An 18,570-nucleotide genomic window follows, 5' to 3' on the forward strand; every position below is an offset into this window, starting at 1 on the left:
GAAAGCTGCGTATCTCAGTAGCAGACTTCGGAGTCTCCCACTGTAATACAGCATCAACTTTAGCCGGATCAACAGAAATCCCACCACTCGAAATCACATGGCCAAGGAAACTCACTTCCTTCAACCAGAACTCACATTTAGATAACTTTGCATATAATTTCTTTTCTCTTAACACCTGCAAAGCAATTCTCAGATGTCCTGCATGCTCTTCTTCCGTCTTAGAATATATCAATATATCATCTATGAACACCACAACAAAATTATCAAGGTACGGATGAAATATACGATTCATATATTCCATAAACACACCTGGAGCATTAGACACACCGAACGGCATCACAGTGTATTCATAATGACCATACCTCGTACGGAAAGCAGTCTTCGCAATATCATCTGACTTCACTCGGATCTGATGATAACCCGACCGCAAATCAATCTTACTGAAAACATGAGCTCCAACCAACTGGTCCATTAAATCATCAATCCTCGGCAATGGATACCGATTCTTGATAGTCACCTTATTCAACTGCCGGTAATCGACACACAACCTCATCGTACCTTCTTTCTTCTTCACTAACAATACTGGTGCACCCCAAGGAGAAACACTTGGACGCACAAACTTCTTCTCAAGCAATTCTTCAAGTTGCTTCTTCAATTCAACTAATTCAGTTGCCGACATTCTATAAGGAGACATCGACACTGGACTCGTACCTGGTACTAAGTCAATGGCAAATTCGACTTCCCGTTCTGGAGGTAATTCACTTACATCCTCCGGAAACACATCCTGAAATTCACAGACAACAGGCAAATCTACACTCACCACTTTCTTATCCGTTTGCAGAGACGCAAATAAAGCGAATATCTGAGCTTCATCTTTCACAAATTCTCCCACCTGCCTAGCAGATAGAAATCTTGCCTCATCATTCTCACCAACTTCAGAAAACCGCACCGTCTTACTATAGCAGTTGATAAACACGCCATAGAATTCTAGCCAATTCATTCCCAGAATAATATCAATTTGGTGCAAGGGTAAGCACACCAAATCAACTACGAACTCTCTCTCAAAGATCGTCAAACGACAACCTCGACAGACAACAGAAGTCTTCACAGAACCATTAGCAGGAGTATCTATCACCATACTTCCGCCTAGGGACGACATAATCACACCAATCCTGGTCGCACACTCATACGAAATAAACGAATGAGTAGCACCAGTGTCAACAATAGCAAGCAATTCAACATTATTAATCAAGCAAGTACCTTTAATCAGATTATCTTCTTTAGGAGCTTCAGCCCCACTCAGAGCAAACACCCTACCAGTAGTATGAGCTGCAGTAGCCGCCTTCTTCGGTTTCGAGCACTGCGAACTGATATGGCCTTTCTCGCCACAATTAAAACATGTCGGACCAGCATCCTTACATTCAGTAACTCTATGTCCAGCCTGACCGCATCGGAAACATCTCAGCACTTTCTTGGTACAGCTATCCGCACGGTGGCCTGGCTCGCTACACTTGAAACATTTACCAGCTATGGGAGATCCTCCTCCACTTGGCTTCTTCTCATCTACCACTTTCTGCTTACCTTTACCATTCGGAGATGCATAAGGACTACCACGATCCTTATTCTTCTTCTCACTAAGACTCTTGTAATGAGCAGTCCTAGCCTTGCTATCTTCATCAAATATCCTGCACTTATTAACCAGCGTAGGAAACCTACGAATCTCCTGGTAACCAATGCCTTGTTTGATCTCGGGACGCAACCCGTTCTCAAACTTGACACACTTGGATTCCTCAGCATCAGCATTATTATAATGAGGACAATACTGCACCAGCTCCTCAAACTTCGAAGCGTAATCAGCAACAGACATGTTACCCTGCTTCAGTCCCAGAAATTCCATCTCCTTCTTACATCGCACATCAGCAGGAAAATATTTCTCCAGAAAGGCCGCCTTGAACCTTTCCCAAGTCATCTCAGCACCTGGTACTACAATTCTCTGGCGAGTGTTATCCCACCAGTTTTCAGCCTCTTCAGATAACATATGCGTACCAAACTGCACCTTCTGTGCTTCAGTACACGTCATCACCCGGAAAATCTTCTCAATTTCCTTCAGCCAAATCTGAGCACCATCTGGATCATAGCGCCCCTTGAATGTAGGAGGGTTATTCTTCAGAAACCTTCCCAAATTCTTAAACTCGTCGACCGGCGGATTCTGCTGCGCCTGCCTGCGCCATAACAGCCAAAGCCTCAGCAATCACACGGTCATTTTCTCCAGCCATACTCTGCACAACACCACCACAACCGTTAAATATCGACAGTGTCATTTACACTAATCGATCATCAGGGAAAACATCACATCATGACTCGACTGGACTGACCATGCTCTGATACCACTAATGTAACACCCTTCTACCCAAACGACATATTTGAATAGATTATCAGAGTACAACATGTAGAAGAGTTTACATTTCTTACAACATAACAATTATCGCATCACAACATAAAACATATTATTTATTTCATTAAAACTTCGCAGCGGACAACAATATTAATATTATCATTCATCATATAACAATTCATAATAATGGTTCAACATTATCTCAACAAAACATCTCAACATGTTAGTCATCATAAACAACTTAAATAATAATCAATTATCTATCGAATCCCATAACCCCGGTGTCACATGACCAGAGCATTTGACTCGACTCTGTAGAATAACTCTACACTTATTCTTCAACCTCAACAATAGCTACTCCTCTTTATCTGCACATTGCTCATCATAGATGAACATAAACACATGCAGAAGGGGTGAGAATTACATTATTAAATAATAATATAACGACAGAAATATAAACATAAATATGTTTCACAGATGCTAACACAACTCCTCATCATCCTCATAATCAACATATTCATGAACATCAACAAAACAACATATCAAATGCAATGCACACACCCATGCATGACTCAACACGACTCGGTATACCCATTTTGTGACCAACTACAGGATCACCACTCCCAGATTCATCACCATAGAATCCGAGTTCCCCGCAAGGAACCAAGCCTCTCAACAAGCCCGGAGTCAACAACATCATTGGAACTCAGTCCGTTCATCACTAGGCATCGGCCTTTCATGAATGCATGCACACCAAGCATGCATCATAATCAACATAGCAACAACAGCATCATATAGTCATGTTATCATCATCATTAACACATTCTATCACAAAAGCATATCATTCATGCCACATAATCAAACACAGTATTATCACACTCTACTAATATCTATACCACTCAAAGCAACGGGAAATGATCCCTCGTATACCATGCATCAGCTAAGTTACCTCGCTCAGCCGAAACAATAAAAACTGCTCAACAACAGTCCAGGAAAGACCACAATTCTGCCCATACGCGTATTGCCTATGCCCATACGCGTATTGCCCACGCCTGACCAATTCCATACGCGTATTGCCCATGTCCATACGCGTATGCTACGCGTATCACATTCCCATACGCGTACCAACAGAGACCAAAACACGTTCAAGACATCATCTTCCTCATCCATACGCGTATTGCCTAGTGCCATACGCGTACCAGCCATCTCATACGCGTATTGCCTAGTGCCATACGCGTATGACCAGAAACCAGATTTCCAGATCTGTAATGGCTTTCTCTGCTACGAGATCTATCCAAATTCATCCTTCCACAGTCTAAATTTCACACAAAATCACTCATATCATCTAATACAATTAGCTTCCTATTCGATTTCACAAATCCTAACATCATTGCATATAATTTCTACGAATTTCTTCGATTAAAATCCCAATTTCGTTCATCCAATATTTCACCATTTTCAGCATATTATTGTTTAATAAGGTTCAGACCCCTTACCTCTTTGGATTGAAGGAAGTTCTGAGCAATCTTTGGCCTTTTTCCTCTTTCTTCTCTTCCTCTTCAGCGTTTCCCCCTTTCTCTGACTCTGAGGCAAAAATACGTGAAAACACTCTGAGTTCTCCCTTTGGCCTCTTATCAAATTTCCACTTTTACCCTTCCACTCTTCATATTCCATTTATTTTATTATTTAATTATTATTAAAATAAATAACACCTATAATAATAATAATAATAATAATAATAATTCCCGATATTATTTAATAATTCCTTTTACCTTCCAATAATCATATTAAATAATATTTAAATTACTCTAACAATATTTGGGGTGTTACAACACACTCTTCACAAACTTCAGAGGGGATTATGATTTGAGGAAGACCTGTCACCATATTCTTTTGTTGTAAAGTCTTTAACCCACCAAAACTAAGATGCCCGTAGCGAAAGTGCCAAAGCCATTCCTTTTCTTTTAACCTTGCAGAAAGACATGATTGAGTATTGTCTTGTAGATACAATGGAAACATTCTATTAGCTGTCATGTTCACTTGAGCTATCAAACCCAATTTTTCATTTTCAATTCTGCAAACTCCATTTTTGACATAGATTCCATATCCCTTTTCTTGAAGCTGACCAACACTTAGTAAATTTGTTTTCAAATCTGGAACAAAAAGAACATTAGAAATAGTTTGAACATAATATTTTTTGGTATGAATGCCAATTGTTTCTTTTCCCATGACAGACACAGTAGAGTTGTCACCAAATTTAACAGTGCTGCGAAATGATTCGTCTAAGTCGTAGAATGCCTTCTTATCGCCACACATATGATTGCTGCAGCCAGTATCCAAATACCACAAGTTTGGTTGAATTTCTTCCTTCACGTGACACACCATTAGAAGAGACACCTCTTCCTCTCTTTCTGCAAAGTTGGATTTTTCTCCTCTTTGATATCTCAAATTTGTTCTGCATTCTGACTTGTAATGGCCATACTTATGGCATCTGTAGCATTCAATATTGGACTTGTTTAATGACTTTGTTAATTGATGGCCTCCACGTCCTCTTCCTCTTCCTTGAAAATAACTTTCTTGATGCTGATAATTTTGTTGGTTCACCCGATCATAGTTATTTTTGCCTCCTTTGCCTCGATGTCTTCCTCTATCTCGTCCTTTATCACCTCCACTAGATATGGTGTGATTTTCGGATACGGCCTTCAATGCTTGTTCTTCTTTCTCCTGCTGGTTAATTTTTTTCTCATGAACCAACAAGGAACTTTGCAATTCATCAATTGAAAGTTCATCCACATCATTTGCTTCTTCTATCGAACAGACAACAAAATTAAATTTTGGTGTCAAGGATCGAAGAATCTTCTCAACAACGGTGACATTTGTTGTCTTGTCTCCATGAATCCGCATCTTATTAACGATAGCCATCATTCTTGAAAAGTAGTCTGTAACTGACTCTCCTGATTTCATTCGAAGTAATTCAAACTCCGAACGAAGTGATTGAAGCCGCTGCCTCTTTGTTCTTGTTGTACCTTGGTATTTCTTCTTCATGGAATCCCAAATATGCTTTGCAGTGTCCTTGCAAAGAATGGTTTCCAAAATTGATCGGTCAATTGCTTGGAAAAGATAATTCTTTGCTTTGAGATCCTTCAACTTTAGTCCTTCCTGCTCCGTCTTTTGCCCGTCTGACAACTCAGCATCTGCTGCAGGTTCTGCTACGCCAGAAACAACAACCGTCCAATATTCTTTGGATCTCAAGAAGTTCTCCATGAGCATGCTCCAATGGTCATAGTGACCATCAAAGCGTGGAATAGCTGCTTGCACAAAGCCATTTTCTGAAGTCATTTGTGAGAAAAAAATTACAGCTTTTCCTAGTTCTCTCCCTCGCAGTATTTTTTTTCTCACTGCAATCCCTCTCACGTAACGAGGCTCTGGATACCACTCATTTGTTGGGGAGATTTTTCACTAGGGAGCATTGAACATAGTGGGACTTCCTTTTCTAGAGCAACACCTTTGAGAGAGACACACCACATATTCACCCAAAACCTTAAGGTGATAGGTGAGTGGGTTCTCTCACTTATAAATGCTCAAGTCTCCACATTATCAATCAATGTGGGACTATTATCCACACTATTCATACTTGAAACATTCTCAACACTCCCCCTCAAGTGAAAGCTCTACTTACTTCTCTTGTATCGCACAAAACGTTTTTTCTCATTCACCCTCCTGAGATTTTTCACTAGGGAGCATTGAACATAACCAAAGGCTCGTGATACCACTGATATAAGAGAAACAAAATACTGGATAATTTTATTCATAAGAATAGGTCCCTTTTGTAGGCATTACAAAGTGTAACCGTTGTTTCCAGTTTTCCTATAAACTAGCTATCCACTAACCAACTAACACACAATTCCTAAAGACCAGGTTTTAGCAACTGCCATTAGTTTTAAACAGAAACAATTCTAAAACAAATAAATAAATAAATAAATAAATAAATCTTAACACTTACCAGACTGTGTCTCTGGTCTTCTTGTCTTTATCTTCATCTCCAAACGCACCAACAATTCCAAGAGCACCTCTCTGCTCTATAGATAGGCCATGATTCCTTAATTCCTCATTGCTTTGCACCAAACTTGTTACCATGTTGTAGAGTTTATGGGGATGAATCAAATCCCTAAGGTGGTGGTTTGAGATTGTGTCAGGTCACCATTTAATTTCAATTGGAAATTATAGGGTTCTTGGGGATTTTTGTTTGGAGTGAAAGTTTCAACGATATGTGGAGATAATGAGTTGTAGAAATGGAAAAAAAGGTGGAAACGAGTTCAAAGGTGGCCATTTTATGGTGTTTGATGGTGCCCCACCGTCGGAAGTGATTTTCGGCACAACATGGAGATTTATGGCCGTCCTAGGTATAAATGAGATGAAGGAATCATGTCTGAGTGAATGCGGAAAGAATGAAATGGGAAGTGAGTTGTTCTTGCCCTTTTCCCTAACGTTGATGAGCTTCAAACCCGAGCACAAATCGTTTTACTTCACTGCCCCCTTTACTTCACTCTTACACCCCCACTTTATAAAACTCAAACAAAAATCACATAATTGGGCTTCAGTCATGGGCCTGCGCCCCAAACACTAATTGCACACACCTTGTTCACTTTATGCACCTCCCTGGCAGTTTACTTATTTCTTAATTATTACTTTTATTTTCTTTTAATATTTTTTTTCTACCGCATTAAAAACCAACATTTTGATAGGCATTGGATTAGGTTATGATTTTTAATTAGATCTAACGTTGATTAGGTTTAATTCTTAGTTCAAAAATAATGGTAGGTTAGATTTAAGAAGAAATTAGATTTGTTTTTATCTTTAAATTCAATTTTTTTTCCATTGATTTCTTCTTCATAATACCATGTGCTTGATGTGTAATTTGTAGCATGATCCCTTTGTGAGTTTGATTAGTTGATCAAACTTATTTTGATCAATTAATTAGACTTGTGGTTTAGAACTTTTCACATAACCTTTCAAAATAATTTGCATGCTCCCTTAGGATTTACATTCAATTAAGTGATCACAAATCCCTTGATAACTTGATTAAAATTCTATATTTATACTTGCACTTACACTTGATTCATTAAGCCAATACTAATCTCATTCTCATTCCAAACCCTAGAAATAGGTGACCATTAAGACATGAACATATTTAACTCTATTCTCATTCTCTGACATCATATCCCATTCTTTCAAACACATCTGGGCTCATTCCCTTTTAAAAAAAATCCTCATTTCCTTTTTAAGCCCCAAAACACTTAAAATTATTATGTGAGTTGTGCATCACGAGCCTTAAGAAGTGGAGAAGGAAGAAGAGGGAGTATTCCTATCCTTATTCTGAATATCTTTGGATACAGACGTATGATCCAGTTATTCAAAGTGCTTACCTCCACTCATAGACTTTAGTGTAATTCAAATAAAAACTATTTTCAACATTCATTCTAAGATAAATTCAACAATCAACAACAAAAAGACCTCTCTTTGGGTTAATCACCATCATTTGATTAAAATACCCATCTTTGGATCATACTCTTTTTGAGGTTAATCACCAATTCCTGGTTAAAACACTTCCCCTTAGGTTAATTACCAACTCTTGGTTAAAATACATACCTTTAGGTTAACCATAATTTTATGGTTAAAACACACATCCTCTTGCATGTTTTCCTTATTAATCCCCTGGTTTAGGCAAACCTCTGTTGTAGGTCTTGATCCCCGAGTCTAGGAAAACCCCTACAACACTATATTGGTTTAGACACCACAACTTGATTTAGACACCTCATTCATTGTTAATCACCATTTCATGGTCAAAATACCTCATTCTTGGTTTAGACACCTCATGTATGGTTAATCACTAGTCATTGGTTAAAATACCCTTCATTCTTGGTTATGACACCACTTTCAATTTTAGTTCTTGGTTATGACACCACTTTCAATTTCAGCTCTTGGTTATGACACCACTTTCAATTTCAGTTCTTAGTTAAGACACAATTCTTTCAATTTCTTGTTCTTGGTTAAGACACCATTCTTTACAATTTATTGTCCCTGGTTCAGACACCACCCTTTCAATTATTTGTCCAAACAATGATTTCTTTTCATAAATTTTTTATTATAATCTATTCATTAGCAGTCGGACTAAAAGCTTAGAGCATCAGAACTAGGATCAAACCAGCTAACATCAAAGCACTTTTGGGATATGATTATAATACCGTTCCCTAATTTCAAGCAACAAATACTTATTTTCTACCATGAACTACAAAGCTCTAATTTTCTCATTGCACCGTGAGAATACGTAGGCACAATGTTTAGAAATCTTGGCGAGCACATTAGTTAAAAACTTATTTTCCCTTTACTTAAAACCAATTGCAAGTAACCTTTATATAATAACACTCATCCACACAAAGAACAATCAAAATGGTTCTGGTTGAGTACAACAGATGTGAGGGATACAAATACATTCCCCTTTCATAACCGACTTCCTTACCCTTTTTCTATTCCTTTTGTGTTTATTGATATTTTATCTTTCTTCTAGAATAAATAAAATCCAGTGGCGACTCTGTTGTATTTCAAGCGTGCGATACGCTCGGGTATTTTTCGCGGCATGGAAGACGCCATTTTACTGGTCAAAAAGTTTATATGTGTGTATCACCTCTACAAACGCGATGATGCTAAGAGGCCTTAGTAGGTGTATAACAAATATTGGAGGTTAAAGCTTGCCCATGATAGCGAAAAGCCTTGCACGATGGTGTTTTGTGGTAGTTTAGAGCATCTGCTCACGTAGGGTGAGAGACTCTGTGGATGTGTTAGATGAAAAGGTATAAGTGTATGAGTTAGGATATGTCTTTCTCCTATTGATGAGAGGTGTTTATAGAGGTTTTGGGTCTATGGTTTCGTAGGAAAAGTTCATCGTCCATCTAGTTAATGATGGATCATTGAATCCTTATTTTCAAGGAGGATATGTGTTAGTTATTGATCATGATTTTTCTCTGCCCCAGAAATGCCTTGCCTGACGTTTCCCATGATGGGCGATAGGGAAGCTTTGGCAGGTTAAACAGTACCTCCCTCAGGAATCTCATAATCAAAATCCTTCAAATTTGAAGATTTTGTTGAAATGCTCCTTGTTAAGTCGAAATTTGTTCTAAGTTTTGTGTGGTAGATTTTTGCAAATTGTATCCGAAATAGAAAGAATATGTAATATTATAAATAAATGAATTAATAGTGTAAATGAGTCAGTCAAACTAATGTAAGACATAAATCAATACTCTGAAAAAATTGAACACTTTGTTTCCATCACAAAATTTTGTATCTTTTGATATCTTAACATGTTATTAAAGGACTTGTGAGTCTATGCATTTGGAGAAAAGTGAAGTTGGGATTTGTATACACCGACAATCTTTGGAAGTTAGCCGCAGCTTGAATCACGACGTGATCAAGATAGCACGCTAATCAAATCAAATTGGCAAGATAACTAATTTCAAAGTTGCCTCTTCACTCGGTCATATACTCCTTTTTCTTCTTCTTCCATCACTCTCAAATCTCAACAATCCAATAAAACAGAGCCAGATACTAATAGTAGTTACAAAATCAATTTTTTTGACTCTATTATTTAAACTAATTCTTTTTAATTAATTAAGGATAAACATTTCCTTGATTTTCTATATAAATAAAAAAGAAGCTTCCTTGACCCTTTATTACCAGTAACTTCCATTCCAATACTTAAATTCACAATTTGACTCATGCTTTAGACGATACGCATCGCCTCTTTAAATAAAACGACAAAACAATCTCTCGAACTTCACTTCCTCACTCACCCTTTTGTTTTCCTCAAGTTACCACAATCAATCTCTCATCAAACTTCACCCTTGTTACTCACACCTCCACAAACCAACCTCACTCAACCACCGCCACCGTTTCCACGAAACCTAAATATGGTCACAACAGAACTCTCTCACTCTCATTATTCTTCCATAATGGCCAAACCCACTCTCAAAAACAAATCTTCCTCTCCATGGTTCTCCGACGGTTTCCTCTTCCTCGGAGGAGCACTCTCAGCTCTTTTACTCGTTTGGGGTTTCTCCACTTTAACAATCCCCATCCCAAACGAAAACCCTACTTTAAAATCTCAACAAAACAACGCCGTTTCATATTCCACTCCCGACTTACTCTTCGACCCGCCGGACCAAACATTCTACGACGATCCCGAAATGGGGTACAACATGGACGACAATGTCCGGAACTGGGACGAGAAACGCGACGAATGGCTAAAGCTTCACCCTTCTTTCTCAGATAAAGAAAGGGTTTTAATGCTCACCGGATCACAACCCTCGCCGTGTAAAAACCCAATCGGCGACCATATGTTATTAAGATTCTTCAAAAACAAAGTAGATTATTGTCGTATTCACGGCTACGACATTTTCTACAACAACGCTCTTTTACATCCTAAAATGTTTGCTTACTGGGCTAAATATCCTGTCGTTAAAGCCGCAATGATGGCCCACCCAGAAGCCGAGTGGATCTGGTGGGTTGACTCAGACGCGTTATTCACCGACATGGAGTTCAAGCTTCCTTTACAACGTTACAAGAATCACAACCTCGTTGTTCACGGTTGGCCACATTTAATCCACGAGAAACGTAGCTGGACGGGCTTAAACGCCGGCGTGTTCTTAATCAGAAACTGTCAGTGGTCGTTGGATTTAATGGATGCATGGGCCGGAATGGGCCCGCAAAGCCCGGAATATGAAAAGTGGGGTAAAACTCTCCGGTCAATTTTCAAAGACAAATTCTTCCCGGAGTCAGACGATCAGACGGGGCTGGCTTACTTGATCGCGATCGAGAAAGAGAAATGGGCGGACAGGATTTATTTGGAAGGTGAATATTATTTCGAGGGTTACTGGGAAGAAATCGTTGGAACATTCGAGAATATTAGTAGGAAATATAACGAGATTGAGAAAGGGGTGCGTAGGTTAAGGAGGCGTCACGCGGAAAAGGTGAGTGAAGGTTACGGTGTTGTTAGAGAAGAGTTTTTGAAAGAGGCGGGTTACGGGAAAGGTAGTTGGAGGAAACCGTTTGTTACGCATTTTACGGGCTGTCAACCGTGTAGTGGGAAGTATAATGAAATGTACACGGCGGAGGCTTGTTGGAACGGGATGCGCAGTGCGCTCAATTTCGCTGATAATCAGGTTATGCGTAGATATGGTTTCGTGCATCCGGATCTAGAGGATAATGGGGTTTCTTCTTTACCTTTTGATTATCCAAAACCAAAACCAAAACCCAAGCAATGAAAATGAATATGAATATGAGTATAATTCTGTCTTTGAATCTGACACTTCCAGGTAATATTTTAATGATGATTAATAGAATCCAATTGTTGTTGGTGACCTATGTCTACTCAGATTCTGTATGAAATATTTTATTATGCTTTGTGTGATATTTTAAGGGAACTGTTTTGGCATATTAGAGGTGGGGTTTTGGTATAAAATGATTAGATTATAGAATTGGATAGTTTTATTCTTCTCGAATTGCTAGATAGAAGTATAATGTTGTTGGTTGGTTGTTTTGTTTCTTTTTGTTGGTAATCATGTCCCATTTGTTGTCTTTTGTTAAAAGAAAATGTTCTTAATCTTTTTACATGCTTCTGATTTGTTTTTGGACTATTATATTCTACACTATGTGCATGATTTGATTGATTTGCGGTTTGCGCATTGTGTCAAAAGGAGCATTTAGATTGTTGCATTTCTATTTCCACGGTCAAATTAATAGAAGAATGGTGAAACGGTCTAAAAGCAATTTTGACTATATATAAATAAAGTGTATTGTCTATATTTTTAGGAATCAGTTTTAGCAACTAAGTGAATTCTATTTGAAGCTAAAGTATTACACGGCGTGTGAACTAATTCTGCATATTACTCATTTCAGTTGGATTTGGTTTTGGGCTAATCCCTTGTCGAATACGTTGATTTCCAACACTCAAACGAGATAAAACAAAATATATAATTTTTAATTAAAATTTTCCTATATGCCAAAAACACACCATTCTCTAAAATAAGTAAGTCGATGGTGATTAAAAAAATAAATAAGAAACAATATTGGATTGGTCATATCGATTCCGATCGACCACTATGCAAAAAAAGTATTCTATTCAGAATCTTTCTAATGTGTGAGAGTTTTTCACATAACGATAACAAAGATCTCAATTGCAAATGCATCCAACAATTCTTTGCAATTTACTCATAACTAATAACGAGTATGTTATTTTCTTTAAACTATTGTTTACCGTGAAATTTGGTAAATAAAGATAAGTTTTATTTCACTTAAGGAATTAAATTCGAAAAACTCCCAAGATAGATTGTAAAAAAATTATGAGTTTGAAACAAATTTGATATTAAAGAAAACTTGAAAAAAATTTGCGATGCAATTGTCGCGGCACGAGAAACGCGTTCCTACGCGAAGTGTTCGCACGCTCACAATAAAATGATTTGAACAGAGTCGTCACCAATCTTTGTTTGTTCCAAAGGAACGAGAAGGGAAAATATTGGATAAAACCCGTTAAAGCTAAGGGAAATGGCCATCACAACTAAATTGGGTTCGAGAGTCGATTATGCAAGGGGAATGTATTAACACTTCTCACATCTGTTGCACTCAACTAGACTAATTTAGTTAGTTTTGTGATTGAATGTTAGCGTGATGTCGTTTGTGATCATCTGCTTATCGAGAAAAGAGAAATGAAATGGACTAAACCTATATTTTTATTATTGTGCTCGCCAAGATTTCAGAATCATGTGCCTATCTATTCTCATGGTGCAATGAGAAAATCAGAGCTTCGTAGTTCATGGAGAAAACCACAGGTTGGTTGGTTACTTTTATAGAGTGATGCTTAGATCGCATTTAAGCGGTTAAACCTTTACTTGCTGCTCGCTCTTGGAGGTTGAAGTCTTTGTTTGTTTTGTGTCGAAATGGATATAACATACTCGTTTGTGAAAAAGACTTTCAAGTCGCACACGGGCGAAAAAGAAGTTCTATCATTTAAGTTGATTTTATGGGGAATTTTAGTAAACATTTGAGCATATGTGTGCTCCTTGCGCTTGTTTACCGAAGACATTTTAAAAGGGTGTGCTTCAAATTATCACTTGTTATCCAGGTTTATGAAAATTAATCTTTGCGGACTTTTAGTTAATATTTGAGCATAGATGTGTCTTAACGCTCGTTTACCCAAGATATTCAAAAGTATGTAATTCCTATTGTCATTTGTTGTCCTTGTTCGATTAGAGTATCTTAAGACGAAAGACCAAAGTATTCAAAAGGTGTGCACTGATTCTCACATTGTCTTTCGATTTTATTAAGAAAAAGAATTTTACGCGTAGAAAAATCTTGACGTTGGATCAAGTGTTGATTCGATTTTGATTTAAAAGTTTTTGCATTGGCAATTGATTTGATTTTGATGAAGGTTGATGACAACTTTTCATTTATGTAAGATCGATTTATTCATAAGCGTATCGCAAAATATATACAAAGATTATTAATTGAAATTTGTATAAGGTGTCTATTTACAAGAATGAGTCAAATTATTTATAAAGGTGAGTTAATCGGTACTAAAATTATGCACACTAAATTAATTAAATTAATCGAATTACCTAACTATCAATTAACTAAATTAAGCCTGAACTAATTTTATCAAATTAATTAAATTAGTCTATTAGTCTAAAATATAATTAATAAAGAATTAAATTAAAACTAAGAGGAAGGGTATGAATTTAGTGAAATTAGATTGGGCCCAGAATGCTATGGGTATAAATAAATGGTAAGTAAAAAGGAAAACTTTACCTCGTATTCCTATAATTATACCCACACTTTTACAAATAATTTTTTTGACCAAAATACCCTCATATAAATAGGGTATATTTTTCAGAAATAGAAGTTTTTTCCATTTGCGATTGAAGACTTCCGAAACACACATTTTTGGATTTTTTGGCATTGTAAACCAGAACACTAAGAGTAAGTCTTCCGGTTCACATATTGTATACCAGAACACTTATCTAAAGTCTTCTGGTTCGCTGCATTTCGGGGGCATTGAACCGGAAGTCTTTTAGAAAGTCTTCCGGTTTGGTTGGCTGTATATCGAAACTCTTTCTTAAAGACTTCCGATTTGGATGAACTAAACCAGAACTTTTTTAAGAAGTGTTTCGGTTTACAACCTTGTTTTTTTCCACACCGGAACTCTTCTTTGAAGTGTTCCGGTGCGTTTTTTTTTTAATTTTTAATTTTTTTAATTTTTAATAATTTTGTTATAATACTTTTTTGTAGTGGTTCGAAGATGAGGTGCAGATGGTAGGATTCTAGACCGCACTTTAGGCCGGGACGCATCTTCATCTGCAGTAGAGCCGACTGGATATCCAGGAGGGCCGTACGATACATCTCTTTTGGTGAAGTACGAGCATCATGTTGCTCGCCATTTATGGTTTGGTGAGGTAAATAAACGAGATATATTTGGAAATGAATAATAGTTTAATATTTTATATTGTGTTTTCTAATATGTGTTTTAATTGTTTTAAGGAAAGAGGTCCAAAGAAAGAGTTAAAGGTTGCTGGACATGGACTGAAGCTGACATCTAGGGTTCCACTGGCTCTTCCACAATAGGTGGAGAGTTGGGTATCTAGATCTGGTTTATCTTCACTTCAGAGAAGTAGTCTGAACAAGATAGACACAAATCTTGTCTCTGCATTTGTGGAAAGATGGCATCTAGAGACATCTTCATTTCACATGCCGTTTGGTGAAATGAGCATTACTTTGGATGATGTCTCATGTCTGCTTCACTTGCCCATCAGGGGTATCTTCTGGAGTCCTCAGGATGTCACGGAAGAGGTAGCTGTTGAACTTGCTGTTGACTACTTAGGAATGTCATAGGGTGAGACACAATCACATGTTCGTAGCTGCAGGGGTTCGTATTATAAGTTGGAGTGGTTATACGATTTATTCGTACAACATAAAGCTGCTTCCAGCTGGGCATATGTGTAGCGGGAAATTCATGATCATCAAGCTATTGATAAGCTAGAGATCAATTAACAAGAGTCACCACCATGCTTTTATTGTTTCCAAGGGAAAAGGGAAAAAGTACGAACAAAATCCAAATAGTAAGAAGTTTTCAAATAAAAACTAATAAAAGTCAGAGATCACAGGTAAGGGGGTTGGTTTTACAGAGGGAAGGTGTTAGCATCCAAAGTGTCTTAGGTACTCCTAGGGAGCCCTTTTTATGTGCATATGTATTTTGTATAAAGTGATGTTTACAAACAAATAGAATGGGGGGATGAGAAAAGAATTCATTAATTATATTTTTGTGTTTGACAAGACCTTCGGTCTTGTGCCTACGTACCAACATAAGAATGAGGGATCAAAACCTCGTAGTTCGTGCTACAAATTTCAAAATGAGTGGGTTGATTTAAACAAAATTTAAGTTTGTAAGGCATAAAGGCCTAAAATGATTTGAATGAGTTAGTTCTTTTTGGCTTTTTGAAAGTTTAAATCAAGTATAGTTAAGTTTATTTACAAGTTTGATTTAAGAAGATAAGTTTGAAAATGCAATGGCATAAGGCCAAAGTTTCTATCTTTTTTGCAAAAATGGTCAAAATTTTAGAACAAAAATAATTCACACAAAGAAGATTTTGAAAAATGGAGGGAGAGATTTTGAAATTAAAGAAATAGAGAGAAGATGAAGAGACTATCCTATGCACAAAAATTTAAAAGTTTAGAGTTGAAAAGATCTGACCAAATAGGTAGCAATCCAATAGACAAGTATGTCAATAGAAACCCAAAATTCCCTTGGACTTTTAGAATTAAGCAACACACAAATGCACAATTATATTATCTTGAAGAGCAAGGCATCAAATAAAGATGGCCTCATCCAAGCTTATCCACTTCATTGATCTTTTTCAAAAATAGCTCATGTAATAGATGAATTCCACAAGTCACGGGTTCAAAATAACAGCTTCACAATGATCATGTTGCAGATGAATCTTAGAGAGATCTTCAAAGATGTATCAGATGAAATTCAAATTTGCAAGCACTTGATTCTTCAACAAATTGGCATTGACCAATCCCATTAGCTTAGGGAGGTTGCCTAGATTCTAAGTCCTTTTGCTCAAGATCAAACCAACAGTCCACTCAAAAGTTTTTTAGGGTTTTTGTTTTTATTATGTACATTAATGGTCAAAGACCACACAAACAAATAACATAACACCAACAAAGTATATCACACAATATGGTCCAAGTGGACAAAGTGAAAATTACATTAACATAAACAATTAGGATGATATGTATAATGACAAATGATATAAAGTGCTAAAAGTAAATTGCATTAAAGTAAAAGCTTGAAATTAAAAGTTAATGGTTAGTAAGTTAGAAGTTAGTTTTGTTTTGCTTTTGCTTTCAAGATATTCTTTGGAGAACACTCAACCCACTTATCACAAGCATGGATCCTTGAACCAAAACATCTTCCAAAGGAAGGAAAGAAGGTCAAGTTTCCATACAATACCATGAAAGAGGGGAGACTTACAATCTCACTAACTAGAATGCTTATGCCTTTTGTATCACAAATTTAGCGCTATGTTAAGCAATCGTAATATGACTTATGTAGAAGTCACAACTATTTGAGGCCGGGCAATAGACTTTTGGTGTTAATGCATGTTGGATACATAGTATTATGAACTATGCTCATGAAACATACCACACACAAAAAATATGCAAAAGGTGTGGTCTAATCTCATCCATACTCATGTCAATTTTTCAATCAACTAGCATTAGGACTTTGAGATGTCAAAGGTCAAAATGGAAATGAATGGATGAAGAAGGGGAATTAGATGAAGAGGGGAGGGGATGAATGAGATCACAAATTGGTCAAAGGAAGACTTTTACCAAATTAATATCATTCATTCATTTTGGGAGATGGAATGTACATTCCATCAATCCCCTAAATCCAATGATATTAACTTGACAAAGTCAAATCAACATTGATCAAAGCCCAACAACAAACAAGCAAACTCAATTAAGTCAATACAAATGGTCAACAAAATTTAAATGGCATTTATTCAATTAAAAATAATAAAATAGTGCATTTAATTCAAATATGTTTTGTCCAATTCCTAAAATCTCATCAAAACACCAAAGAAATGGCCATGAGATTTATCATAGGTCAAACAAGGTCAAAGGACCTTGGAGAAAAAATTTCATAATTTTTTGACATTTAAAAATATTTTTAAACAATTAAAAACAAATTCAAAATCAATTAATTCATGAAAAATATTAATAATGATCCAAAAAATAATTTTAATTCAGAATATGAAAGAGAAAAATATTTAATTTTTTTTTTATGAAAGTCCCATATTTTTTGGATCAATATTAAATTTAATATGAATTATTGAAGACAATGCAATAAAAATAAAATTTTAAAAATTCTAAATTACGTAGACCATCAGATCTCCCTCATTAATTGAGGTGGCAGATCTGATGATCCAAAACGCGCGCTCCACATGTACATGAGTCAACCGCGTGGCACAGATGGTAATTCAAAGCAACGCTCAGGATTAGAACGTGATACATGGATCCTATGGTTCAGATGCAAGACAACTCATCGCCGGAGCCAAAGCTCCGGTCATCTTCTCCGGTGGCACTCACCAGACTGGTCAAGATGAACCATCACCAAAAAAAGAAACAAGGACATGATCTTGAAGAAAAAATGACACTGAGCTCGAATCTGACCTCCAATTACTCCAATTCCAAATATACTAAGAGAGATGTGGAATTGAAATCTGAGGTACATGAACATAGTTGCTTCGATTTGACCTCAAAGCAACTCAATCTTCTTGCCCACATTGGTAGGACTTCAGACAACCAAAGAATCAATGGAATTGAGCAAGAATTTAATAGAATCAAATAATTTAAAATTTCTGCAAATTACCTTCAATGGAGATCTGAACTTGATGGATCTTCATCTGACTTATGCTTGGACTCACTTCAATTGCTTGCAGGAAGAGAATGGAAAGGTTTAGAAGCAATGGATTCCTGGAGAATCGAATTTCAAAATAGTGGAGATTCAAGCTCAAATTCAAATGAATTTATTAGGTTTATCCTATGAGAGTGAAGGGTTTTCA

The 18,570-nt window shown here is 36.8% G+C and overlaps 1 protein-coding gene across 1 annotated transcript; it reads left to right on the top strand.

Annotated features, from left to right (window-relative positions):
* The first annotated feature begins 10,067 nt into the window (after positions 1 to 10,067).
* Positions 10,068 to 12,084, top strand: LOC127120495 (galactomannan galactosyltransferase 1). Its single transcript, XM_051050942.1, has one exon. It carries the CDS (start codon positions 10,360 to 10,362, stop codon positions 11,710 to 11,712), a length of 1,353 nt encoding a protein of 450 aa, XP_050906899.1. The 5' UTR covers positions 10,068 to 10,359; the 3' UTR covers positions 11,713 to 12,084.
* The last annotated feature ends 6,486 nt before the right edge of the window (positions 12,085 to 18,570 follow it).

This window comes from Lathyrus oleraceus, chromosome 2, assembly GCF_024323335.1.
Source record: "Lathyrus oleraceus cultivar Zhongwan6 chromosome 2, CAAS_Psat_ZW6_1.0, whole genome shotgun sequence".
Taxonomy (NCBI): Eukaryota; Viridiplantae; Streptophyta; class Magnoliopsida; order Fabales; family Fabaceae; genus Lathyrus; species Lathyrus oleraceus.

Bases quoted from the DNA above. Each gene is read 5' to 3' on its own strand.
- LOC127120495 (XM_051050942.1), top strand. From the start codon at position 10,360: ATGGTCACAACAGAACTCTCTCACTCTCATTATTCTTCCATAATGGCC.